The sequence below is a fragment of the Trichoplusia ni genome, chromosome 3 (assembly GCF_003590095.1).
Source record: "Trichoplusia ni isolate ovarian cell line Hi5 chromosome 3, tn1, whole genome shotgun sequence".
In the NCBI taxonomy this organism is placed as follows: Eukaryota; Metazoa; Arthropoda; class Insecta; order Lepidoptera; family Noctuidae; genus Trichoplusia; species Trichoplusia ni.
Genome location: NC_039480.1, coordinates 20,522,854 through 20,547,132, shown reverse-complemented (window position 1 = coordinate 20,547,132; position 24,279 = coordinate 20,522,854). Strand labels below are relative to the sequence as shown.

Below are 24,279 nucleotides of genomic sequence, written 5' to 3'. Positions count from 1 at the left end.
TTATATTTGCACCATATCGCAAGCTTTTGTAATTTTCTTAAACACAAATATTGAAGACCAGTATAGCAATATCTACTTACTAATGTAAGTGTTCACACATTTAATTAGTCGTTGATGTTCTACTGAGGTGCAGAATTGTATGTAAGAATTGAATGGTTCCCGCCCCGGTCTCATTGCAAATAGGTAAGTTACACAGGAAAAAAAAACAAAATTTAAAATGTACAGTTTATTTCCTATTTAATATCACATAACCTTAGCAACATTAACTGTTGATTATAAATACGACTAGAGATGCAACTAACATGATCATGGACGGCGAAATTTTCGCGCCAAAATCACATGTGAAGTCTGTCATATTGGACACTATGAGTTCGAGGTTATACGGTATTTTATCATATGGATGCGTCTTCAGAACAGCACTGGTGGCCAAACTCTTTGTATTACTGTGGAAAATAACTTCATTTTCATGGTTAAAAGCCCCGTACATTGAGAACATTGGGTTCTGGAAGGGCGGATGTTTGCCAAACAATTGGTCCAACTTTGTGAATACGTTTATGAGTTCGTGTCTACGGGTTTGTGTTATATTGTTGGCGGCAAATATGTGTCCTAAGTTGGACCAACTGACGAAACAGTATTTCTGGTTCTGTTCCGGACAGAGAGGGACGATTTTCTTCATGTCATTTGATAGCGGTGCTCCACTGTCTGTGAAAAAAAAAGGATTTTACGAATCTCTATTCGGATTCTAATACTATTATCAACTACAGAAGTTCTTTACGTTCTCTAACGTTTAAATATTTTGACAAGGATTAATATCAGCGTAACAAAAACAACTTCGAAATAAACGTTGTTTTAGAACAAAATTTATTACCATTAGAATGGGAGAGTCATCCTTAAAAGATAGACATATATCCAGGACCTTTTGTAGAACTTTTTATGGTGAACAAAATTGTAGAACATTATTTTAATCTGCCTCGTAGGATTGAGTGAGTCTTTAAGATTTAAGCATATATAGGGTAGGGATAGACAGACAAAACGGGTAACTTTATTTTGCAATATGTAGTGATATATTTTGTACATAGAAATATTTTAGAACTAGAATAGAGTAGATACCTAGGTACAATCATTGCTATTTTACGATACCTACGAGCAAGTTCTAAGTTGTGATTGACGGAAGGTCGCTTTTGTTAGACTTGGTGCTAAACTTACTAAAATACTTGGACCTGGTCGAATGTAGCACCTACTTCATGAAGTGCTTACAAAAACCAACTCACCTTTAAAAGCATTGTAAGTCTTCATACTAATGAACGCGACGTCGCTTTTGCCTTCAACAAGCGACTTCAACGCCTCAGCTTCGCCCGCATCATAACATTTCTTTCCATCCAAGCCGGGAGCACAGATCTCCTTGAAATAAGACTCTAAATACTCCTTGCAGGATATTTTCTCGTGTTGTGTAATGTACTGCTGGACTGAATGCCACGCGGCGCCGTCATAGCGCGGGAACGCGGCCCGTTTGCCGCGCAAATCCGCCATCTTGGTTATTTGCGAGTCGCTGTTGACGTAAGCTATTATTGTGTTTGTTTTTTCGACGATCGGAGTCACTTCGTGTAACACTGCGGTGAGGTTGTAGTCTCTGGAATATAGAAATAGAAAAGCTAAGTAATTTGGGATAAATATTTTTTTTATTATATTTATATTTTTTTGTTTCGATTATATTCGCTCCCAAGACCAGTAAAGAGGATTTAGCAAAAACCCCATCCGAAATGGAAATAATGTCGTTAAATTAATCTTTCAGATTTTGGTAGCAGATTAGTGTCACTTAGGCCCGGTTTCACCAACATAGTATAAGTCTTAGTACAAGAATAAATCGTTAATTACTCCCGAGTATATCCATTTTACGTTTCACCAACATTTAAACTAAGGATAAAACCTCTATACTAGAGTAAAGTCATATACCGCCGATTTCGGCCATTTAAGCTGCTATTCTTTGGTTAGTAGTGTCACTGCCAAGTCAGTTCATACCATTTAAAAAATGATAGCGAAGATGATGATTTTTTTTGTCCTCGTCCACGATGGTTTGAGGAAAGGGCTAATTATTTTGAAAAGTAGGTACGCTGAACGCGATTTGGTGATAAGATTTCGTTTATCCAAAAAATTTTTTTATTTTTCAGCAATTTATTAGATATTGTCGTCCATTCCGCAAGTTTTTGCTTCATTGAAACCCCGTCGGTTCTTTTATTTTTTATCACATAAAAATGCTCAGTAACTAGATCTCCCAGCTGCGTTTTTTCTGATACCATGCAATTAGCAGATCGCTTTATTTTATCATGTCTTATTTATTTATTTTTATTTTGATGACAATCATCAACAAGGAAACTATTAAAATACTAGCTGTAGCCCGCGACTTCGTCCGCGTGGACTTCAGTTTACAGCGTTCGGTGGTCTCCGCTTCCATGGGAATGTCGATATAAATTGTAGCCTTGACCCCCATTAAACCCTTTTAAATTAAAACTACCCATACACCCTTGCGCACATATTTCATTACTTTTGACAAATAATATTGATAAAAAAATCTATCGCGATCAACTCCCCAAAGTTGCGCCACATAACCATTCCTAGGTACCCACGACACCGCTTTCAATTTGTTTATGAAAAATTTCTAAAACCCAAAAGAGCAAGAAGAAAAGTTTCTATCTATTTGTGATAAAACCTATGTGATAAAACCTATGTGTAACTAAGGCCCGGTTTCACCAACATAGTATAAGTCTTAGTACAAGAATAAATCGTTAATTACTCCCGAGTATATCCATTTTACGTTTCACCAACATTTAAACTAAGGATAAAACCTCTATACTAGAGTAAAGTCATATACCGCCGATTTCGGCCATTTAAGCTGCTATTCTTTGGTTAGTAGTGTCACTGCCAAGTCAGTTCATACCATTTAAAAAATGATAGCGAAGATGATGATTTTTTTTGTCCTCGTCCACGATGGTTTGAGGAAAGGGCTAATTATTTTGAAAAGTAGGTACGCTGAACGCGATTTGGTGATAAGATTTCGTTTATCCAAAAAATTTTTTTATTTTTCAGCAATTTATTAGATATTGTCGTCCATTCCGCAAGTTTTTGCTTCATTGAAACCCCGTCGGTTCTTTTATTTTTTATCACATAAAAATGCTCAGTAACTAGATCTCCCAGCTGCGTTTTTTCTGATACCATGCAATTAGCAGATCGCTTTATTTTATCATGTCTTATTTATTTATTTTTATTTTGATGACAATCATCAACAAGGAAACTATTAAAATACTAGCTGTAGCCCGCGACTTCGTCCGCGTGGACTTCAGTTTACAGCGTTCGGTGGTCTCCGCTTCCATGGGAATGTCGATATAAATTGTAGCCTTGACCCCCATTAAACCCTTTTAAATTAAAACTACCCATACACCCTTGCGCACATATTTCATTACTTTTGACAAATAATATTGATAAAAAAATCTATCGCGATCAACTCCCCAAAGTTGCGCCACATAACCATTCCTAGGTACCCACGACACCGCTTTCAATTTGTTTATGAAAAATTTCTAAAACCCAAAAGAGCAAGAAGAAAAGTTTCTATCTATTTGTGATAAAACCTATGTGATAAAACCTATGTGTAACTAAATGACATTATATTTTCGCCAAACGTCAACGGTAAAGATGGCGACAGAAGTTTTTTTGTCATCGCAATTTACCGAAATTCTCCATAATCCGAATTTTGCGAATACATGTTGTCGATTCAAAATCAATATTTTTTTTTGTTTTGATGTTCATATAAGGTTTCGATCGAGTCTACCGTAGCCCTGCACGAAATTATTAATATAGATAGATGATCAAAGCATAAGTCAAAACGGTTGCTGTTTTGAAGGTTATTCAAAACGTCAGGTTTATGTATTATCCAAACAATTTTAGGAAATAGGGAGCGCCATTGCTCAGGCACGGAACAACCGGACTATTTTACTTGGTAGCGTTCTAGTTTCATTCCATCCATTCGTTCACGGTTACAGAGTAACTATACAAGATTAAGATATCCGCAGACTAACTTGGTGAAATGAAATTGAAGTTAACCAAAGAGTAAATAGTTAGAATAAATTTATAGTGGGGTAGCTACTCTCGTGTTAATTCGATGTTGGTGAAATCGACCCTAAATGACATTATATTTTCGCCAAACGTCAACGGTAAAGATGGCGACAGAAGTTTTTTTGTCATCGCAATTTACCGAAATTCTCCATAATCCGAATTTTGCGAATACATGTTGTCGATTCAAAATCAATATTTTTTTTTGTTTTGATGTTCATATAAGGTTTCGATCGAGTCTACCGTAGCCCTGCACGAAATTATTAATATAGATAGATGATCAAAGCATAAGTCAAAACGGTTGCTGTTTTGAAGGTTATTCAAAACGTCAGGTTTATGTATTATCCAAACAATTTTAGGAAATAGGGAGCGCCATTGCTCAGGCACGGAACAACCGGACTATTTTACTTGGTAGCGTTCTAGTTTCATTCCATCCATTCGTTCACGGTTACAGAGTAACTATACAAGATTAAGATATCCGCAGACTAACTTGGTGAAATGAAATTGAAGTTAACCAAAGAGTAAATAGTTAGAATAAATTTATAGTGGGGTAGCTACTCTCGTGTTAATTCGATGTTGGTGAAATCGACCCTTAGAAAGTTAGAATCACGTACAATCGCATAAATCTGGCAGAACTGTTTGATAACTCGAACTCGGGTTGCACTTCGGCGGAGGTTCTCCGCATTAAGTTTTTAACCTAACGGAGAGGTTTTTGTGTAGGTGCGTTACCTAAGTGCAGGCACCAGCCAGTCACTATCAGCAGTGGCGGCGTCACAGTCGCCCGCACTCACAGCCCGCAGACACGCGGCCGTGTCCTCGCGCAGCGCGCACTGCAGCGGCGGCGACACGCCGTACACCGCGCCCGCCTCGCTCAACCACTCACACTTGTTCTTCGCCAGCAGGGATGTTGTACATAGCACGATGTGTCTGGAACATGACGCTTGTATACTAAGATTGCTTGGTCAGAGCAGCTGAAGATTTTAACTTATAGAAGCCACAGAGATATTTCACACATAGTGAAGATATGGAGGGGGAGGGGAGCTAATCTGATTAAAACGCAATGGGCAAAAGACAGCAAGTTGAATTGAATTGAATGACTTGACTGCCCGGATAGGCGAGTAGTTGAGATCATCAGTCACCACGCCAAATCCACTGTGCGCGACGCATCGCGGGTTCGATCCCCGCGTAGGACAAGAGTTTGTGTGATCCACGAATGCTTGTTGTGTTTGTGCATGTGAATTGTATGTTTGTAAAACCCCAGCGTTACAAGGATTAAATTAATATTTTCATAATATATTTTCGCCTTTAAACGAAATGTTTGGCGAGGATTTTTAATTATAAAAACAAATGTAATTTTAAAATTGTACTTTCGTTAAATAAATAAGACTGTGATTTCATAACGGCTTACAATCTAGATGTAATAGATTTTTGCTACTTATTTACAATTAATTTTTATTTTGCTTTCATTGAAATAAACTGATTTTTTTTTTAGAAGCTTAATGTGGAGAGATTTGGTTAAGTGTCTATTGATGAGGATTCGCGGGGCCTGTGTTACCTGGGCGGGTCGCAGGCGGCCTGGCTGTATGCCTCGCGGAAGCCGTGTGCGGCCGCCAGGTAGTCGAGCGGCCCTCGCGGCGGCTGCAGCGCGGCGGCGGGCGCCTGGCGCGCCTCCAGCAGCGCCGCCAGCGCGCCGCGCCAGCCCGCACTCACCACCGCGCCGCTCTCGCTTAGAGAATTCGCCACGCGACTCACTGCCTCTGCTGCTTTCCTGACAAATAACCATCAAATCTTCCATCACAAATCCGGCTTGGTTGTCGGCTCATGGCCTCTGCTGCTTTCCTGACAAATATCAAGCAAAAAACCCTAACTTCTTCTATCACAATTCCGGCTTAGACGTCATCTGTATCGCCTCTAACATTGAACCGGATCAGAAACTAAGGAACATGTAGAAGATGGTGTAGATACCCTAGTCAGTAGAAGTAGAAGGGTTCCTTAATTATTAGAATGTTCGATCGAAAATGTTGTAGTTAACTTTTAAGCTTATAGTGATATTAAATTTAATTCTTAACATTAAAATTTTTGGCGAAATACTTCTACTGCCTAAGATCTTCGTTTCTGCAAGATTCGGGACTCTGAACTGCTAAATATACTCAACATGCAGGTGGTATATAATCCGTACCTCTTAGCCACTATGACGTTCCAGGGTCGTCGCAGCCACACGCACGGGTCCTGCGTGAGATCCCGCCATGTTCCATCCCTGCAGAGATACGCGAAATTTTCGGAACCAGCCAGATACGTGCCATCCTTGATCTATAAACAAAGTTTGAATACTTAAATCACAGCCGAAAACCAGAAAATACTGTACTTAAGAAAAATGTTGTAAACAATACATTTTGAGTTAACAACGCATTCTCCTCCGAGCCCAAATAAAAACTCTTTACAAAATTATAGCGTCGAAGCTGGTTACGCCCCGGAATATAGAGCTGATGTAGAGTCCAACAGCTTAGAAACTAGCCGAAAGAAGAGTTAGGTTGTGTGAGCCTACCATCACTCGTTAAAATGAAACTTTTGCAAAATAAATGTGGAATGGTAACAACGCAATAATCTGTGGAAGAGAGAAGGAAAGTTGCAAGTCTCTGGGTTCACAGCCACCCTAATAAAGTTGGGAAAATCTGTTCGTTGTCCAGAATCAAATATATCCAGGTTCTAGGCCAAGAACGTCGTTACTCAGCGACCGGGTGCGTTCACGACCCGCTCTGGTTTTTATTTTCAAATCGACTCCCGCCCTATGAAAGTAAATCCTTGTGTTGTTCAGACAGCTGAAAGGGCTCGCTGTGTTTTTACTAAAAACACACTATGTCGTCTTCGTGGGTCGAAGTCATGAGCATTCACCCCGCAAAAAGGATTTTTTTGAAACGTTCAACTGCTCAAGGCTCTCAAATTCAGAACAAGCTATCGTGATCATCCAAATGTTTGGTTCGGTGTTTCCGAAGCGAAGTTCGCACCCAGGAGACGTCTGTCTGGTTTGGCCTTTCCCACTCGACAAAACGCACTCTAGCGGGCTGTGGACTATTTTATTTGTATACTCCCCCCGGCTGCTGAAAAACCCGCCTATGTTATGAGCCCCTGATGATAAAAAACTACGTACTTTAAAGTAGGCAGCGACGTCATCAGCTTCCCCCCACGTGACGTCACCAACGCCGTCGGCGAGGCAGGTGAGCGAGCCAGCGTTGCCCCAGTAGCGGTCACCAGCCGAGCATGAGCCCGCGCAAGCCGCACACAGCGAGGGATACTGACGCTCTGGAAGGTGCAAGATAAAATTTCTGCTCATTTGGGAAACTCATTCTCTTTTTGAATTTCTTAGTAAAGAATAACAAAAAAACATAAGCACTCACGTTGAAGTCATTAGCGTTTCACTCCAGAAAATAAAAATAATATAATATTCCACAACTTACACACAACGCCATCTAGTATCAAACTAAGCATAGCTTATGAGTACTAAACAACTGATAAACATACACTTATATATTTCTAAATACATACATAATATAGATAAATTCCACCCAGACACAGAACAAATGATCGTGCTCATCACACAAACCTTTGTCCTGGGTGGGAATCGAACCCACGACTTCCGATGATATAGCAGTCAGAGTCACTAATCACTGACCCACAGGCCACACAAAACTAGAAACGGAGTCTGGTATACTCACTGAGTTCCGCATCCCGTGTCTTGTCCGGCACCCAGGGTCCCGCCTTGCAGGCCTGCCAGTAGAAGTCGGCGAGGGCCCTCAGCTTGTTCTCCGTGTTGGACAGCTTCGGGTCACAGGACCTCACTAGCACCAGAGTCTCTAAATACTAGACAGATACATATTATAAATATAAATATAAAAAAGCTACTCCGAGAGTGCCGGTAGACGTGAAAACTTGAATATTAAAATTAACGTTGTGCATTTTTGATATTCTGGAATGATTAGGCTATAATTTTACACGAATTGTTTTTATTATCACTATTAAATAACTATCATTTACGTGGAAGAATACAATACAGTTTATTTATTTCGCTATCGATGCAGTATTGTGCTAAAGAAGTTTTCGTCTTACGAATTTTCGATCAGGTCACGTGTCGCGACTTTAACAGTTTTTACTCATTACAAAAAAGTATACAAGGCCGCTAAAGAAGTCTTCACTTCAAATATAAATTTAAATAAAAGTAAATTCCTTACTGCTTGACTCATTTAAAAAAAGACCTTATTTACATTTTTTGCGTCGGGGGTAACATTGCCACACTCACCCCTGACAGAGTCTCGCTGAGCGGCCTCAGGTCGTCCATGGTTTCCCCCGGATGGCACAGCGTCGAGTTCCTGAGCACGGCATTCAGAGTAGACGAGCTGTCCGGCAGGATGCGACGGTTGACCACCGCTACTATGTTACGGGCAAACGGTTCTGTGGAATAAGTACTACATTAAAAGACAATATTTTGTAGTAGCCTTCAGGAGGGTGTATTATATTTCTTTTTTCCACTGCTTTTTTTTTCTGCTTTTCCTTTTATCCCCAGAGAATGGTAGATTGTGTTTTCGAGTGATTTCGCCAAAATATCACTTATAATAATGCTAGCATATATACGTCCCACTGATGGGCGACTGCTTGAGGAAACGCCAAACCCAATGAGCGCGAAGTGTCACAAGCATTTGTGTGACCCTCGAATACTTGTCCTGAGTCTGGGTGTCTTTGTGCATGTGATTTGAATGTTTGTGAAACCCCCGCGACATAAGGATTAAATTCCTTACTGCGAGAGCATTATTAAAAACTAGCTTTTCGCCCGCGTCGAGGTCGGTTATATCGAGTTTCCAAGAGAACTCTTCAAAAGTCCGGGATAAAACTATCATGTTCTTTCTCAAGGTCAACTCTATCTCTGTACAAAATTTCATTAAAATCAGTTCGAAAGAACGTGAAAGTGTAACAGACAGACAGACAGATTTACTTTCGTATTTACAATATTAGTAGGCATAGAAAACAAAAAAGACTATTTCAAAGTCACTTACTGGACCGAAACCTCAGTTCGTTGGTGACGAGTACGTCTATGTCGGCCCACTGCGCCGCCACCAGGTCCTCAGGACTGAACACGCCGAAGTCGACAGTCCCCTTACTGATCCGCCGGAGGCAATCCAATCTGGTAAACGAAATAACAGCAGTTCGTAAGGTTAACGTGTTCAAACGAACAAACACTCCAGCTTTACAACCTACTATGTATATAAATCTAGTGTCACGGTGTACGTTACTGAAATCTTCCGAAACGGCTCGACCGATCTTATGAATTTGTCTGTGCGTTTTGGGTAGGTCTGAGAATCGGACATCTATTTTTCATACCCTTAAAAGTCCATGACATTTTTTAATTTTTTTTTTGTGATAGTGCATACAAAAAAAACCCCTAAATTTTAAACCCTGACGATCAAACCTTATTTTTATATGCGGAAACTTTTTTTTCTGGTTCTTCTTCCTCTAATATATTTAAATTCTCGTGTCACGGTGTACGAAATTGAACTCCTCCGAAACGGCTCGACCGATTTTGGTTATAGTACAGTTTTCATCGGTTGGACGTTGAACGCCTGTAGAAATACGTTTTCTGTCACATGTAGGTCGGTTAAGAAAAACAGTTATTTCATTGTTGCATTTTAGTAAGCGAAAAACTGTTGAAATAATCATTAATTTAATATGCATGACCATAGTACCGCGTGTAGTTACGTCATTATTGTTATAAAATCGATTAAGTTCAAATTAATAATCATAATTAACCCTCGATTATAAAACCATGACGACGATTGGCAACACTGCTATTCTTTAAATGCCACGATTAATATTAAAAGCCCAGATTTGTAACGATGAATTAAGAATCGCATATTTCTCGGTACTTAAATTGACTAGTAACTGTTTTCCATGTAAAATAGAAGCGAAAGATAGTGTAATATTTTTTTGTCACGGGATAACTTCATGAGAAGAGACCCGGTCTTTTTTAAAGGCTTGCACGGGGACACAGGTCAAAAATGCGGAGGTATTGTTGAGAGCTAAATCTAAAATGTGATGGTGTGTCTACCAGGGGCCATCCACCCCTGTTCTATAAAATAACAAACATGGACGGCCCAAGGTAGCTACAAAACTATTGTAAATTGTATTGTGTAGGTATAACTATATAATATGTTACCTGTCAGTTCCCAAAACGCATTCAATGCCCGCCTTCTCTTTGTCCAGTATTGGGCAATGTGTGGGCGCCCTCTTGTACAACCCACGACCCTCCACCACGCACAGCCTTACTAGAAAAAAAAGAGTTTCACTTAGTTACATTATAAATTTAGAAACTGCCTGTTGGCTTACCTTAAACCGCTCAACCGATTTTGATGGAATTTGGTTATGGAATAGCTTGGAGTTTTAGAAAGGACCAAAAGAAGATTACTTTTATTCGAAATCACCCACGCAAGCGAAACCGCGTGTAAACTGTAAATGCTTGAGGTATTGTATAGGATTGGTTTTTATGAGTAAACATGTTTCATTTTAAAAACGGTTCGGCATTTTATAGAGTGGCTAGAAGTGGTACAGTATATTGACACATTAGCTGGTACTAGTATTAATATACATCATGACAATTAGTAGTCTTATTGAACACCTTATTTCGATGTTGGGTATCGTGTTGCCCAGGTGGTCAACTGGGTTGAGGAGGTCAGATAGGCAGTCGCTCCTTGTAAAACACTGGTATTTAGATACATCCGGTTAGACTGGAAGCCGACATTAACGTAGTTGGGAAAATTAAACTTGTAATCCAGATATATAAGTTTTTCCCACGGTTTCATACACACACTTTTCTTCTTTATTTGTTTGTCGTTCATAGGATTTTTGCAACACAATTTTGAGGCACTTCCCGATAAGCTATCTCAGGGTAGCTTCAAACCCGATGACAAAACAATTTACAACTACAAAAACAGCTTCACCGATTTTGATAAAATTAGTACGGAGTGACATTTAAAAACGTGGGAATTTAGATTTTTTAAAACCTATTAATTTATTTCTTTGTATTATTTGCACTTATTGTCAATAGTAAATGTGTAATAGAGGTATATATTTATTAGATCCATTAATTTTCTATTTATAATAGCAACTATGTCATATTATCGTTAACGCCGACGTGTCAATTAGTTCATACATACTAACTAAGAGCTAATAAAATGAGTGAGTTCTTTTAAATAAATAAAAATATCCTTGGAGGTTCTGCAGAAACCGCGCTCGTAATACCATTTTTCCTTAAACATTAAAAGGTTAAATACCGTGAAGTGTGTTTCATTATATGTATGAAGGTTTTATTCAAAACTAGCTGCTGCCCGCGGGCCCGCCGCCGCGCCGGCAACGGAATAAAAACTATCCTGGTTGTAAACTATCTGTGTACCTATTTTCGTCTTAATCCGTGCTTGTATTTGCAGTGGTTTTTTTTTTGAGTGAAATAGGAATACCTAAACATCCATATATACACTTTGGATAATTAATCTATATCTATACTAATATCTATACTAATATATAAACCTGAAGAGTTTGTTTGTTTGTTTGAACGCGCTAATCTCAGGAACTACTGGTCCAAATTGAAAAATTCTTTTCGTGTTGAATAGACCATTCATCGAGGAAGGCTTTAATCTATAAACCATCACGCTGCGACTAATAGGAGCGAAGATACAATGGAAAATGTGAAAAAAACAGGGCAGGTATAAATCATAATTTATATCTTCTACCCACGGGGACGAAGTCACGGGCAACAGCTAGTTAAATATAAAATTGTTTTTAATCTATTACTTAATCAGCGCAGTGAACATCTTTCTATGGATGGTTCTTATACTATTAAGACAAGGTCTTGTAGAAAAATTAAAAATGTTAGATGACCTTGACATTTTAATTTTGAAAAGCTTTTTAAACAGCATATTAATCTTCTCATTGTGTTCCGAAAGCTAAGCCGGTGTAGGCGTAGGTTTGAAGGGCATATAATTATTTGTTTTGATGAGTACCTTACTGCGAATTATGAATGTGGTCTTCATACACTACTACCAGCCCGTTTCTAACAGAAAAGGATTGCACGGAAACGAAAAACAGACAAAACTATCAGTGTACCAGGTTTCGTATTAATCCGTTTAGTGGTTTTTGCGTGAAAGAGGAACAAATATACATACAAACTTTCGCGTTTATAATATACGTATGGTGGTTGATGTATCGCCTGAGCCCCGATTCTGATAAAAATAATCCCGTTGAATTAATGGAAATTGGATTAAATTAGTAGGTAATTGGAATTTCGGTAATCCCCGTATTATTTTATGTTAACATAATGTTGTCTGGTTACGTGTCTCGCAAAGAGGTGTGGACCGGATGGTGTTGCAATCTGTGACGTCATTATAATGTCAAGTTCATTTTTATAACCAAAGATGGCTTCGATTCTTATAGTAGAACGATTTCACAATAATTTGTATATAGCTAAGAAAGCTTCGGATCAACCTGCGGTGATTGTATGTACCGTACACCTATACCAATGTAGGATTGAAAAATGCCATCTATGGCATGAAAATACTTCAGGCATCACTTAGGTACTTATATTTTTTTTAAAGGAAATATGTTTAAAAATTAGATTTTTGATTACAGATCGAAGGAACGAAAATTACTTTCGGATTCGAAACTTTTCGAAAAGACAGACGAATCATTTTTCTATGTGAATTAAGGACTAAGAAAATGTTGGTTTTTTTACTAGTGCTCGATAAACGGCTTAAACGGAAGCTTGCCTATGGTGTGGTTCTAAAATGGTATTATCAAACGAAAGTTACATTCGAGTAACGATGGTTACTAAGCGTAATAAGCGGTCAGGTTTGAGTCGGAATTGTGATTGAGAATTCCGTAGAAATAGGCAAAAGAAATTCTAATCGGTATGGTGAAAAAAAAAATGTAATTCACCAACAGACTTATCGTCACAATCATTGCTTAACTACGATCCTTATTTATTTTGTAACTGTGAAAATTTCAACTTTCTAGCTTATGAGATACAACCTGGTGATTGGCGGTGCCTTTTAATTTTTTGGGTACGGGACCCTAAAATTAATCACGCTCGATTATCAGACACAAGCTTTGCTAAAACCGTCTATGTATCAGTAATTATTTTTGACCTTAGATAATAATTATGAGAAACGGAACCTGAACTTGAAACTTGAACCTGTACTTAAAAGACATTAAGCTAGACGAGTGGTTGAGGTCACCACGCCAGAGTCACTGAGCGCGACGTGTCGCGGGTTCGATTCCCGCATAGGAAAAACAATTGTGTGATCTACGAAATGCTTGTCTATTTATTTATTTATTTTATTTTATTAGGACAACAAACAGTAGCATTGAGGTTTACATTTCAACTACTTATTTGCTAAAATAATAAACATACTACCCACAACGCTGTCCGCAGATTACAATACTGAATAGCTGTTAATAATGACGTGTTTGTGCTGCAAAGATATGTCCTTGAATGTTTGTGAAACCCCCTGCGACGCTAGGATTAAGCGCCGAAAGAAGTTTTACTTCAGGAACTACGGCACCGACGAGTCTTACTCGCACTTAGCTAACTAACAGGAAAAGCCATTTGTAGAGCCGGCAATTTTGTAATCATTTCTAGTATTGATGCGAGTCATTACGATGTAATATTAGATATCATGCAGATATATAAACAGGAAAATGTAAAAACCGGTCAAGAGCGAGTCGGAGTCGCTGTATTGAGAGATCCGTACAAGTAGGCAACAGAAAAACAGGTTGCGTGATAAATCGATAAATGAACTTGAAGTTTTTCAAATTTATTTGACAAAAAGATATTTATTTATTAGATATCTATATATATATCTATATATTTTTAAATAATATGTGCGAGTGTTCTTAAACACATGTTTGATACAAATAGCTCAAGCCGTTTAAAAGTCGTGGGGATTAAAATATTAGTGTTCGAGTTTTTTTACATTTTTAATTTCATAGTATCATTTGTCGTTTATATTGAAGGAAGGTATTTCCTGAAACGAGTTCCAGCCTCATAGACAAACATTTGTGTGATCCATGGTATGCTTGTCCTGAGTCTGGGCGACTTTGTGACTTGAAAGCCTGTGAAACACCCCGATATATACAAATATTTAACTTCCTCGAAGCAGGAGCCGCTTTATGAAGAAAAAACATAACCATATGAACTTCTCAGTAATATTCAAACCAGTATTTTTTACAAGATTCGACCGCAATGGTCTTTTAATGATTTCCTCATTGCATTGTTACACGGAGGCGACTCGCACGAGACTGACTTACGAAATAAATAATTATATTGTTGGTCAGGTCGGAGAATGAACTAAAGTCATATGGCAAACAACTATAAAATAATATAGGTTTGCTGTAAGAGACCCCAACTGTGGGTTAAGCTCGCCTTTGCACATGAACTTTCCAAGAACATATTGTCCAATTGTCACGTATTTATGTGCAATAAAATATAAATAAATAAAGAATAAGACAGCACACACAGACAGACTGCTTAGAGTGGCAGACTCTTAGGGAGGCCTTTGCTTGTCAGTATGACAGTAATGGCCGAACAAAACAAAACAATGCGTGGAATCGTCACAGGCGGTTGAAGTAAAAAATGATTGTTTTTTTTTAAACTGTCTATTGATAAAATCAAAAATACATATTTAACAACTTTATTTTACAGAAACGTCTCCTAGTCGTGCCTAATGAAGTTCTACTTCAAAAATATAAATAGATAAAACACCAGACACACTTCAAGATGGTAATGGTGATGGCTTTACGTCAACGGTCTATCGTAGCTTTGATTTTTATTCTTTGTATTTTTTGCACTTCTTTTCAATAGTAAATGTGTTATCAATAATTAAATAGTTGCTTAGTAAAAGCCACCACGCCAAACCCAAAGTGCGCGAGGTGATTACCGGCACAGAATTAAAATCTGTATTTTCAGTTAATCTATGTTTCAAAATATTTCTTTTTATCCTTATCCTTATTCATCGACATACCCACTGATCGTAACAACAAAATTTATCTTTCATTAAAACGAGTTTCACGAAATAATCGTAAAAGGAAAAGCCATTATACTCACTGCACTGGGAATACCCCGAGACAGGGAAACCTCGTTACGTCATCGAAATGACGTCATGTTCACATGAAATAAGAACTCCGTGCTAAAATAAACATGCATATTCTTAACATGGACGATGACACTTAGGTATGATTAGTTTTTTGCATGTTGGTACTGCTAATAAAAAGTGAGGGGCTAGTGGCTAAGCTATACCTGCACATGTTCATCGATCACAGGTTAAGCTACGCTTGGTACGGTCGGTCCTTACAAGGGTGACTATCTTTTTCATAAAGGGTTCCTCCGTGTTTCGGAAGGCACGTTAAATTGTTGGTCCCGGTTATTATTAATACATGTTTGACAGTCGTTACAGTTAAAAAGAACACATTGTCCAAGAATGAATTTATGTACAATAAAGTGGGTATAAATGAATCATTTAATAAACAATAACCTCTTCAAAGTCGGCAGTTCTATGTTTAATATTCACATTATTGGTGAACCTGTCTGCACTGACATAAAGTAAATGATTTTAGTACTAGTCGTAATAATAAATTGAACTATAAATAATACCTTGTAAACAATGTATGCTCAGTGTAGGTGAGTAACAAAAAACAAATGACCTTCAATGTATTTCTAAGATTTATTCTCTGTCTCGCGTTTTAGAGTTGCTTCTACTGAACCCAGTGCTAAGTAAATTCCTCTAATTGAGGAGCCTTAGTTAAAACGGAAGATGCGACCACGGTAAGGTCAGGCTAATCCAATTTATAGATATCTCCGCCTGGCTTAATCCTTCCTTAGGAGGAGTATCTATAGAAAGAGGACTGTGCCTGGCAGTGAGGGACCTTAATAGGCTGTTGTGGGTTCACAAACATTCAATTCACATGCACAAAGACATCCAGACTCAGGACAAGCATTCGTGGACCCCCCGCATAGGACAAATGCTTGTCCTATGCGGCGATCGAATCATGTCACACATAGTTAGTTTGGCGTCGTGAACTCAACCAATAGGCTTCTTTAAAAATGCTATAACCAGCATTTAAAAAAAAACCCTCTTATTAATCGTTGAAATCATATTTCTTTGCATTGCAATCAAAATCTTTGCAATATGTAAACTTGAAATCTCCATTTAAAATTGTAAGAATTTATCGTTGTAGGTAAATACTGTGTTTCGAAACCACAGATTTTAGTTATTTCATGTCATGTCATAAGGAAAACGGTCAGTCATAAATATCGGTACATTGAGTAGCAAAGTGTCAAAAATCTGATGCGAGAATCAAAATACATGTCTAGAAATCAGAAACTACCTACAGTCTAACTAAATGAATGGCACTGACTTGGTAGGAGATACTAAATTTATAATGGTTTTAGATTAAATCCTACCAATATTACACACGCGAAAGCTTTTATGTATGCATATTTGTTCCTCTTTCACGCAAAAACCGCTGAACGGATTTAGACGAAACTTTGTACACAGATAGTTTATAACCAGGATAGTTTTTAGGTGAGTTTTTATTCCGATTTTATGTTACCATGAGATCATTTTCGATTTGTAGCGGGCAGGCCCGCGGGCAACAGCTAGTCTCAAAATAAACTGATTATGACGATGTCTGTCCGTCTGTTACCAGGCACAGTTGCATCTCAGGAACAGTTGTACTTAAACAGTTGAATTTTTCACTATTTTTAACCGACTTCAAAAAAAGGAGGAGGTTCTCAATTCGACTGTATTTTTTTTTTTTTTTTTTTACCTCGTAACTTGCGATTGGGTGAACCGATTTTCATGATTCTTTTTTTATTTGAAAGCTTGTGCTTCCCGTGTGGTCCCATTATCACCATTTCAATATCTGATGATGGGATCTTGTAGAAATCGGGGGAACTCTTCAATAAATAACAGCAGATTGACCGCAATTGTTGCTATAGCATATCTAAGCATTGTTTACGCCATCAAACAACATATTATCACGCCTGGTCTCGCTACAAATTTTATAAAAACTATTTCGAAAAAAAAATGTTCAAGGTCACTTACAAAGTTTTACAAAAAACGTAATACTGAAACTAAAATAAACATAATTAGATGTTTGTTCTGATGAGATATTCGGTTATTCAAAATGGCCTCTATAATTAACATCACTCTCAAATGGTAACAGACTGGGTGGAGGCTTTCGAACAAATATCACTGGGAATTCTGGGCAGTTTCACGGGGGCAAAGAACTCATTTGGGCAGCGCGTTTAGTAGGCCATACTAAAAATCACGAACTTTCCACTAAAAAGTGAAAAATAAAATTAATTTTGAAAAAAAATAAAAACCGACTTCAAGACTACACTAACAATATATACAATTGAACTAAAAAGTATAAAATAATATTTTAAGTACAAGCCAAAGAACACTAAAGGAAAATCAACGAAATTATTGATACTTATGCATACTATTTACATTTTAAAATCAGTCATTTTTGGAGTCGGTGCCAGCCAAAACAAAAACAATATATTAATGACACAAAAAGAAATTACATAAATAATTGAAAAACAACCGATAATTGAAAAGAAGACTATAAAATAATTTATCTATTAATAACACAAAAAAGAAACATAAACTAATACATACAAACATAAAACACAGCATTTGGCACCGACCTCAAAAATAACTGATTTTAAAATGTAAATAGTATGCATAAGTATCAATAATTTCGTTGATTTTCCTTTAGTGTTCTTTGGCTTGTAATTAAAATATTATTTTATACTTTTTAGTTCAATTGTATATATTGTTAGTGTAGTCTTGAAGTCGGTTTTTATTTTTTTTCAAAATTAATTTTTATTGATGACGTATTGTTGCCGCTAGTATAGCTTGAGCTCATGAGTTTCTTTTATGACTATTTTCGTTTGAAAATTTGTTTTTCTTTTGCATTGCTTTGTACGGAACTTACATCATCGACGGTCTGGCTTGCACTTGACCAGATTTTCTTGTTTGACTCTTGACTGCAAGTAGGTAAGTGTTCGTCCTTTAAACTGAAGCCAAATGATAACCTCAACCTTTTTCTTGTTGAGGTTATTAAACTTCATATTCAATATGCTTGAACTTTTTGTTAACTCTTCGTATGACCGCATCAGTTGCAAGGGGACTTTGTATTTTTATATTTACCGTGATACAAAGGTGTCGGGACTTACCCAATACTTCATTCAAATTTCTATCCTCTTCTTTTATATTTAAACTAGCTTTTCGCCTGCGGCTTCGCCCGCGTCGAGGTCGGTTATATCGCGTTACCAAGAGAACTCTTCAAAATTCCGGGATAAAAACTATCCTATGTTCTTTCTTAAGGTCAACTCTATCTCTGTACCAAATTTCATTAAAATCTGTTCAGTGGTTAAGACGTGAAAGCGTAACAGACAGACAGACAGAGCTACTTTCGCATTTATAATATTAGTAGGGAAGGGAAGTAGGGGTTATCATCCTGGCCTTTTCCTAACTATATGGGGGACAGCTTAAACTGGCTTCAGCAGTAAAAGAGGCCCGGGGAGTTCTTAGTCGGTGGAAGTCCGACTTATCCCCACGCCATCTTCTGCGTTTCCCCGGAAAACAAAAAAAGAGTAAATCATTAAGTACAATAATACTCGTAATATAGATGGTATCTGCCTATTGGACCTGTGTCCCCGTGGGTCGTGCACGTCAAAGAGAACCGGGTCTCTTCTCATGGAGTTATCCCGTGAATGAAGAGATATGAAGGTAGAACAAAAAGAAATACTGTAAGTCGCTTTGGTTTACTCTAAACCGATTGTGTTGTTTTTATTCGCCATAAATGGGAAAACATATTCTTTCATTATTTTAAGACCTTGGTTATGTTATGAACTAAGAATAAGAAGAATAAAAATCTTTATTTGCGTGAAACATGGTTTACAATATTGGTGGTAATATTAATAAATGGTTCGGCAATACGGTTGGCACATTTCGCCATAACATAGGCATGCAAATATTTTCTTAGGTTTAGGCCTAAGTACTTCTGAAATAACATCATGCACTGTTCCACATATTTCTAGTATTTAGCAAGACGATCTGTAATTTAGTGGCTTGTTTAAATCTACGCGGAAAATCCTCTAAGTGGAGTAAGGCAAGATCTATACATTTTATGCATACAATTTGACATTATAACCAGTTTTAAAGGTCTCGGCTCCCAGTGTACGGCCGCGAGACCTCGCTCGGTGCTGACACGACGAATTGTAAAAATAAATAAATACACAACTTGTTTGTAAGTTGATTTATTAACGCTAGTGTAATTGGTATAATAATGTGGCGTTTGGATGTTACTGGGAGCTAATACAATTGCCGAATTTGATAGGTAGGTTGCATGCCCTACAGGCTACAAACCCCTGCGTACCTATTTTATTATCAAATTCAGTTTGATAAAAATGGTAGCATCTATAAAGTTGATTTTAGGTGCAAACAAAAAAAAGGGTGGCGCATCTAAAAAAACCTTTCGAAATGCACCATTCATGAAAAAAGGTTAGGTATATTATAAATAGATACTAAATAATTGATGAACATACTTACATTATAAATCAAACACAAAAAATTATCGTACTCATCAAAAAAACATTCATCTTGAGTGGGATTCGAACCGACGACGTCCGGTATAGCAGTCAGGGCCACTTACCAACAAACTATGCAACAAAATCTACGCATACAAATTATCAATAATAGGTTTGCGATCAGCACGAGCCGCAGCCGAACGTCGAGGATTACTCCGCGCTAAAGGTTGTGCGAAATGTGCCTCTACCATTTACGAAATAGCAACATTTATAAAGGGCAAGTAAGTTTGTCAAACAGTTTGACACTTGTTTGAAATCCTGTTCGCTGGATGTGATTCGGAAGGCACGTTAGAATGTGGGTCCCGGCTGTTATTCATACAACTTTGACAGTTGTTACAGATAGTCAGAAGCTTGAAAGTCTGACAACCAGTTTAAACAAGGGGTATTGTGTTGCCTAGGAAACTGGGTTGAGGAGGTCAGATAGGCAGTCGCTCCTTGAAAAACACTGGTACTTAGCTGAATCCGGTTAGACTGGAAGCCGACACCAACATAGTTGGGAAAAAGCTAGGCCGATGATGAAGTTAGATATTGTAGTGGAATTGCGGTTCTATGCATGGATTATTTTGCACGAGGTTCAAATTCGACACCAACGCAGGCAAAGCACCAACGCGAGTTTTCAAAGTTTCTTTCTTAATTATTCTAAGACACCACTGACTAACGGTGTATGAAAACATCATGAAATCATCGGTGAATGAAACTTGGATTCCTAATATTAGTATCTGAAATCGCAAAGCTGCTTCAGCTAGCGTCTTAAACTGGATTTTTTAAGTAGCTAATTGAAAAGAAACCATTTTTCGTCTATTAGTCATCAATACATTTGAGCCAAGTTTTATAATGGTTTTTAAGAATTCTACTAACATTATAAACGAGAAAGTGCTCTATCAAAAAGCACTAAACGCATTTAGACCAAAACTTCAACATCAGGATTAAGACACAGGATAGTTTTTATCCCGAGTTTATGTTCCTGTGGGGTAATTTTCGATTTTGCAGCGGGCGGACCCAAAGGACCTCGATTTAATTAACTTATTTTACTACATAAATAAGATATTAAATATTTTTTGTCGATTCAGGCCAATAGGTCACAGATTGATCCATAAGAATGTCGCTTTAATAGTTACGTAAGAATAAATGTATAACCTCCAAAATTAAACTGTTCACCAAAGTATTTCAATGTCAGAACAGCATAATATAACATAATAGTGATTTTGGCGATGGATAAGAACGACTATACCAAAGCTGATTGGATTTTTTATTAAAAAAAGAATAAGAGAAACGAGTTTTTGATCGATTACGTCATACGTTAGGGTATCAACTTTTTTATTGAATCATCATTTCATAGACTATTTGGTAATGTTTTTTTTTTACATAATTTGAAGGTCGTCTGTTATTTACGACCGGATTCATAAATTTTCTAATGTAATTTAAATAGCAGTGGGACACAGTGGGCTAGAGAAAAAAAAAATTAAATATGTTTTTTTTTATGTATACATCAAAGATATTGGTAATGTTAAGCATTACACAAATTATATAAATTTTTAATCTAATTTAAATTAAATCGCACAAAAAGACAAAGCTGTACATATTAAAATATATATTATTTATTTATTTATTTATTTATTTAATTATCACACTAATCTACCATTACAGGTTACTTAACCTAATGCGGTAGCTAGGACTAAACAAAGTTATTATACCTAGTTACATATTATATATTCAATTTATTCAAGCGCTTTACTTCGGTTTTAATGAAACAAACAATTGGCGAACTCAGCTTTTAAAAAAAAGCGAATTGAAACGAAATCGAACACCAAAAAAGTCATTTTAACAATTTGTTAAGAATGTTGTCTGTTGTTATTCTTGTGTTGTCATTGGTCTTTTTTTATTAGATAAGTAGCTTTTTCCCAACAATAGAATATGAAATATATCTATTTATAGTATCCGCAGACAGGTATATGTATGTTTACAAAGGAAATTGAACGGCTAAAATAAATATGGTCCATTTTAAACGACCAGAAGAGCAAAGATTTTTTATTTTATTTTTAAACGCCAAGGTTGTATGCGCCACAGAATCTAAAAGTTCAGCAGGTTCATTGAAGACTTTTATTTTTAGACGATGAAAAAATCTTGCAAACGTTAATTGCGGAAATTATTTTTAAAGGTAGGTAACCCTTATGTATTTTAAATAAAATGTCCTTAAATAATAAAACCATGATAATTAAGGTAAAAAAAGCACTCAACGCAATACCAACTTTTTCCTTAGCTTTAAAAAAAAAGTTGAAATCTTTTTAAGTTGTTCTTGACACTTGACATAGACAAAGCGTACTTACAATTTCCATCATTTCCCGAACCGGTTCCTTGTGACAACACAACGACCACACAACAAAACATAACTAGAAACAAGTCCACACTCATTTTGGTAACAATCATTCTATTTATTAAAACTTAACATAACCTTAAAATTAATATTTGTTTCGCGCCTAAATTACTGTCAAAACTTTACCCTATTCCATCCGTACACGTTTTAATTCATGTTATTTTTATACGCAAAGGTAACAGCGTATACAGTTTAAGTAAACGTCTTGTATGAATATGAATCGCGCGCGAACTGAACCTCCAAGGCTCTATTAATCACATAATATAACATACAAACGGACACTATTATACGGCAAAATTTAATAGGTTTTATCGTACTTAATAACCTATGGAATTATATGATATCGGTAATTGTTCGGTTAATATTAGGCAATGATTTAGATAATGACCCTGCTGATGAGATGGCCGTCATTCGGTCAATCGGTCATTCCCGCCAACTACTTATTACATTCTAAAATTTAATATGTATGTGATTTGTGTTAAATTGTTTGCTTTGACAAGGTTCTCTTGTCTATTAGCGTATATCACGGATGTGGGCTTTGTCGCTCTTTTGTAAACAAAGCCTTATACTTTGTATTGAAATAAGAACTATTTTTAAAGAACTCTATTGTGGTTAATAATTGATTTCAGTTTTTAGTACCGGTCTGATGGCGGTCTAAGGGTTTGAAGAAGTTTTCATCACAGGAGGTACCACTTCGTATTAACATTACGAATCATTATCACATATAAAAAATACTTGAATGTCTTAAAACTCTCTCGAGAAGATCAAACATTGTGATCAAACGCCTTGACTCAAAGTAATTGGTTCAAACTCAATTTATTGAAAGCGCTTAGTCCGTTCGGTAGCTATGAAAATACAGTCAGACAGATCCGTCAAATTTACAAAACCTGTTTTTAGCTTCAGGGTTCCATCGTCCAGCAGTCCTGTGTGTGGACTAGACTAGACGTCGACACTAGACGACTAGACACTAAATGACGAGATATTATTTTGGTGGGATGTGTCCGGGGTGACGCCTATTATAGGCGAAGTAGCTATAGTTGCAGTGTGGGTTTTGTCAATAGTATTTTTGACTCTCTGTTCTCTAAAGAGGGCGAAATACTGTATGGGGGATAGACGGTCATAGCGTTGACTATTTTTGTGACATCTAACCTTTTAAGTTCTGTATAATATATTACGGTTTCGGGTGTAGTCGCCATATTAAATAAAAAATACTCCGTAGCAGCTGCTTGCTTCATTTCGCAATTCTTCAAATTTGTACTTTTGGTGGAATCTTTGGGCCTTCGACCCTTCCTTTGCCATTCCCATTCAAAGAAGTTGAACTAGCACCTTATTCCCTATTTTTCAGTAATACTTATCGTAAATGAACATGAATCATTTATTATCAACCATTAACCAACATTTATTTTTGATACAAAGGTTTTATTGAGCTTTTTAACACTTTCTACGCTAACAATATTTTAAATCAGTTAGTACGTTAATTTATGGACTCTGTGAAGGTCACTTAATAATAAATAAATAAATGCGGACAACATCACATACATTGTTCTGAACCCAAAGTAAGTTGCTAAAGCACTTGTGTTATGGAATTCAGATACAACGAAGGTACCACAAACACCCAGACCCGAGACAATGTAGAAATGTGAATTTTTACATTGACCCGACCGGGGATCGAACCCGGGACCTCAGAGATAGCGACACCTTGAAACCGGTGCGTACGCCACTCGACCACGAAGGTCGTCAAAATTAACGTACTGACGTAAAAGAGCATATTATGAAAAAAAGATGAGGTAGTGTAGGTGTACCCTTAATCCAGGACTCTGAAACAAAAACAATTTTATCTAGCCCGCTTTATCCAACTGCTGGGAAAAGGCCTCCCCCAAATCCTTTCACGATTCTCTGTCCTGGGCCACATGGAACCAGCGCAGTAACCGTTAATATCGTATCGCCACCGCTTCCTAGGCCTTCCATGGCGACGCCGTCCATCCGCTGGTTCCAATAGTGTTGTGACTTTGGCCCAACGATCGCTGCGGTTAACGTGACCCGCCCAATCCTATTTTAGCATTTAGAAACGCCATAAATTTTCAATGTTCATTGCTCTCTAACGGAA

At 37.2% G+C, this 24,279-nt stretch overlaps 1 protein-coding gene across 1 annotated transcript; it reads right to left on the bottom strand.

Moving 5' to 3' along the window:
* Positions 1–211: 211 nt before the first annotated feature.
* On the bottom strand, positions 212–23,700 carry LOC113492381 (transferrin-like). Its single transcript, XM_026869864.1, has 11 exons — positions 22,126–23,700; positions 10,307–10,415; positions 9,150–9,277; positions 8,399–8,550; positions 7,818–7,962; positions 7,253–7,404; positions 6,284–6,414; positions 5,660–5,872; positions 4,834–5,031; positions 1,272–1,630; positions 212–702 (listed from the first exon to the last, which is right to left on the bottom strand). Exons 1-11 carry the CDS (start codon positions 22,223–22,225, stop codon positions 263–265), a joined length of 2,127 nt encoding a protein of 708 aa, XP_026725665.1. The 5' UTR covers positions 22,226–23,700; the 3' UTR covers positions 212–262.
* Positions 23,701–24,279: the final 579 nt, after the last annotated feature.

What these genes read in the sequence shown, in the direction of transcription:
- LOC113492381 (XM_026869864.1), bottom strand. Translation starts at nt 22,225, where the DNA reads ATGATTGTTACCAAAATGAGTGTGGACTTGTTTCTAGTTATGTTTTGT. An exon ending in CGAACTGAGGTTTCGGTCCA is followed by an intron (nt 8,551 to 9,149) that starts GTAAGTGACTTT and finishes CTTATTCCACAG; the next exon opens with AACCGTTTGCCCGTAACATA. An exon ending in AACGTCATAGTGGCTAAGAG is followed by an intron (nt 5,873 to 6,283) that starts GTACGGATTATA and finishes GTTATTTGTCAG; the next exon opens with GAAAGCAGCAGAGGCAGTGA.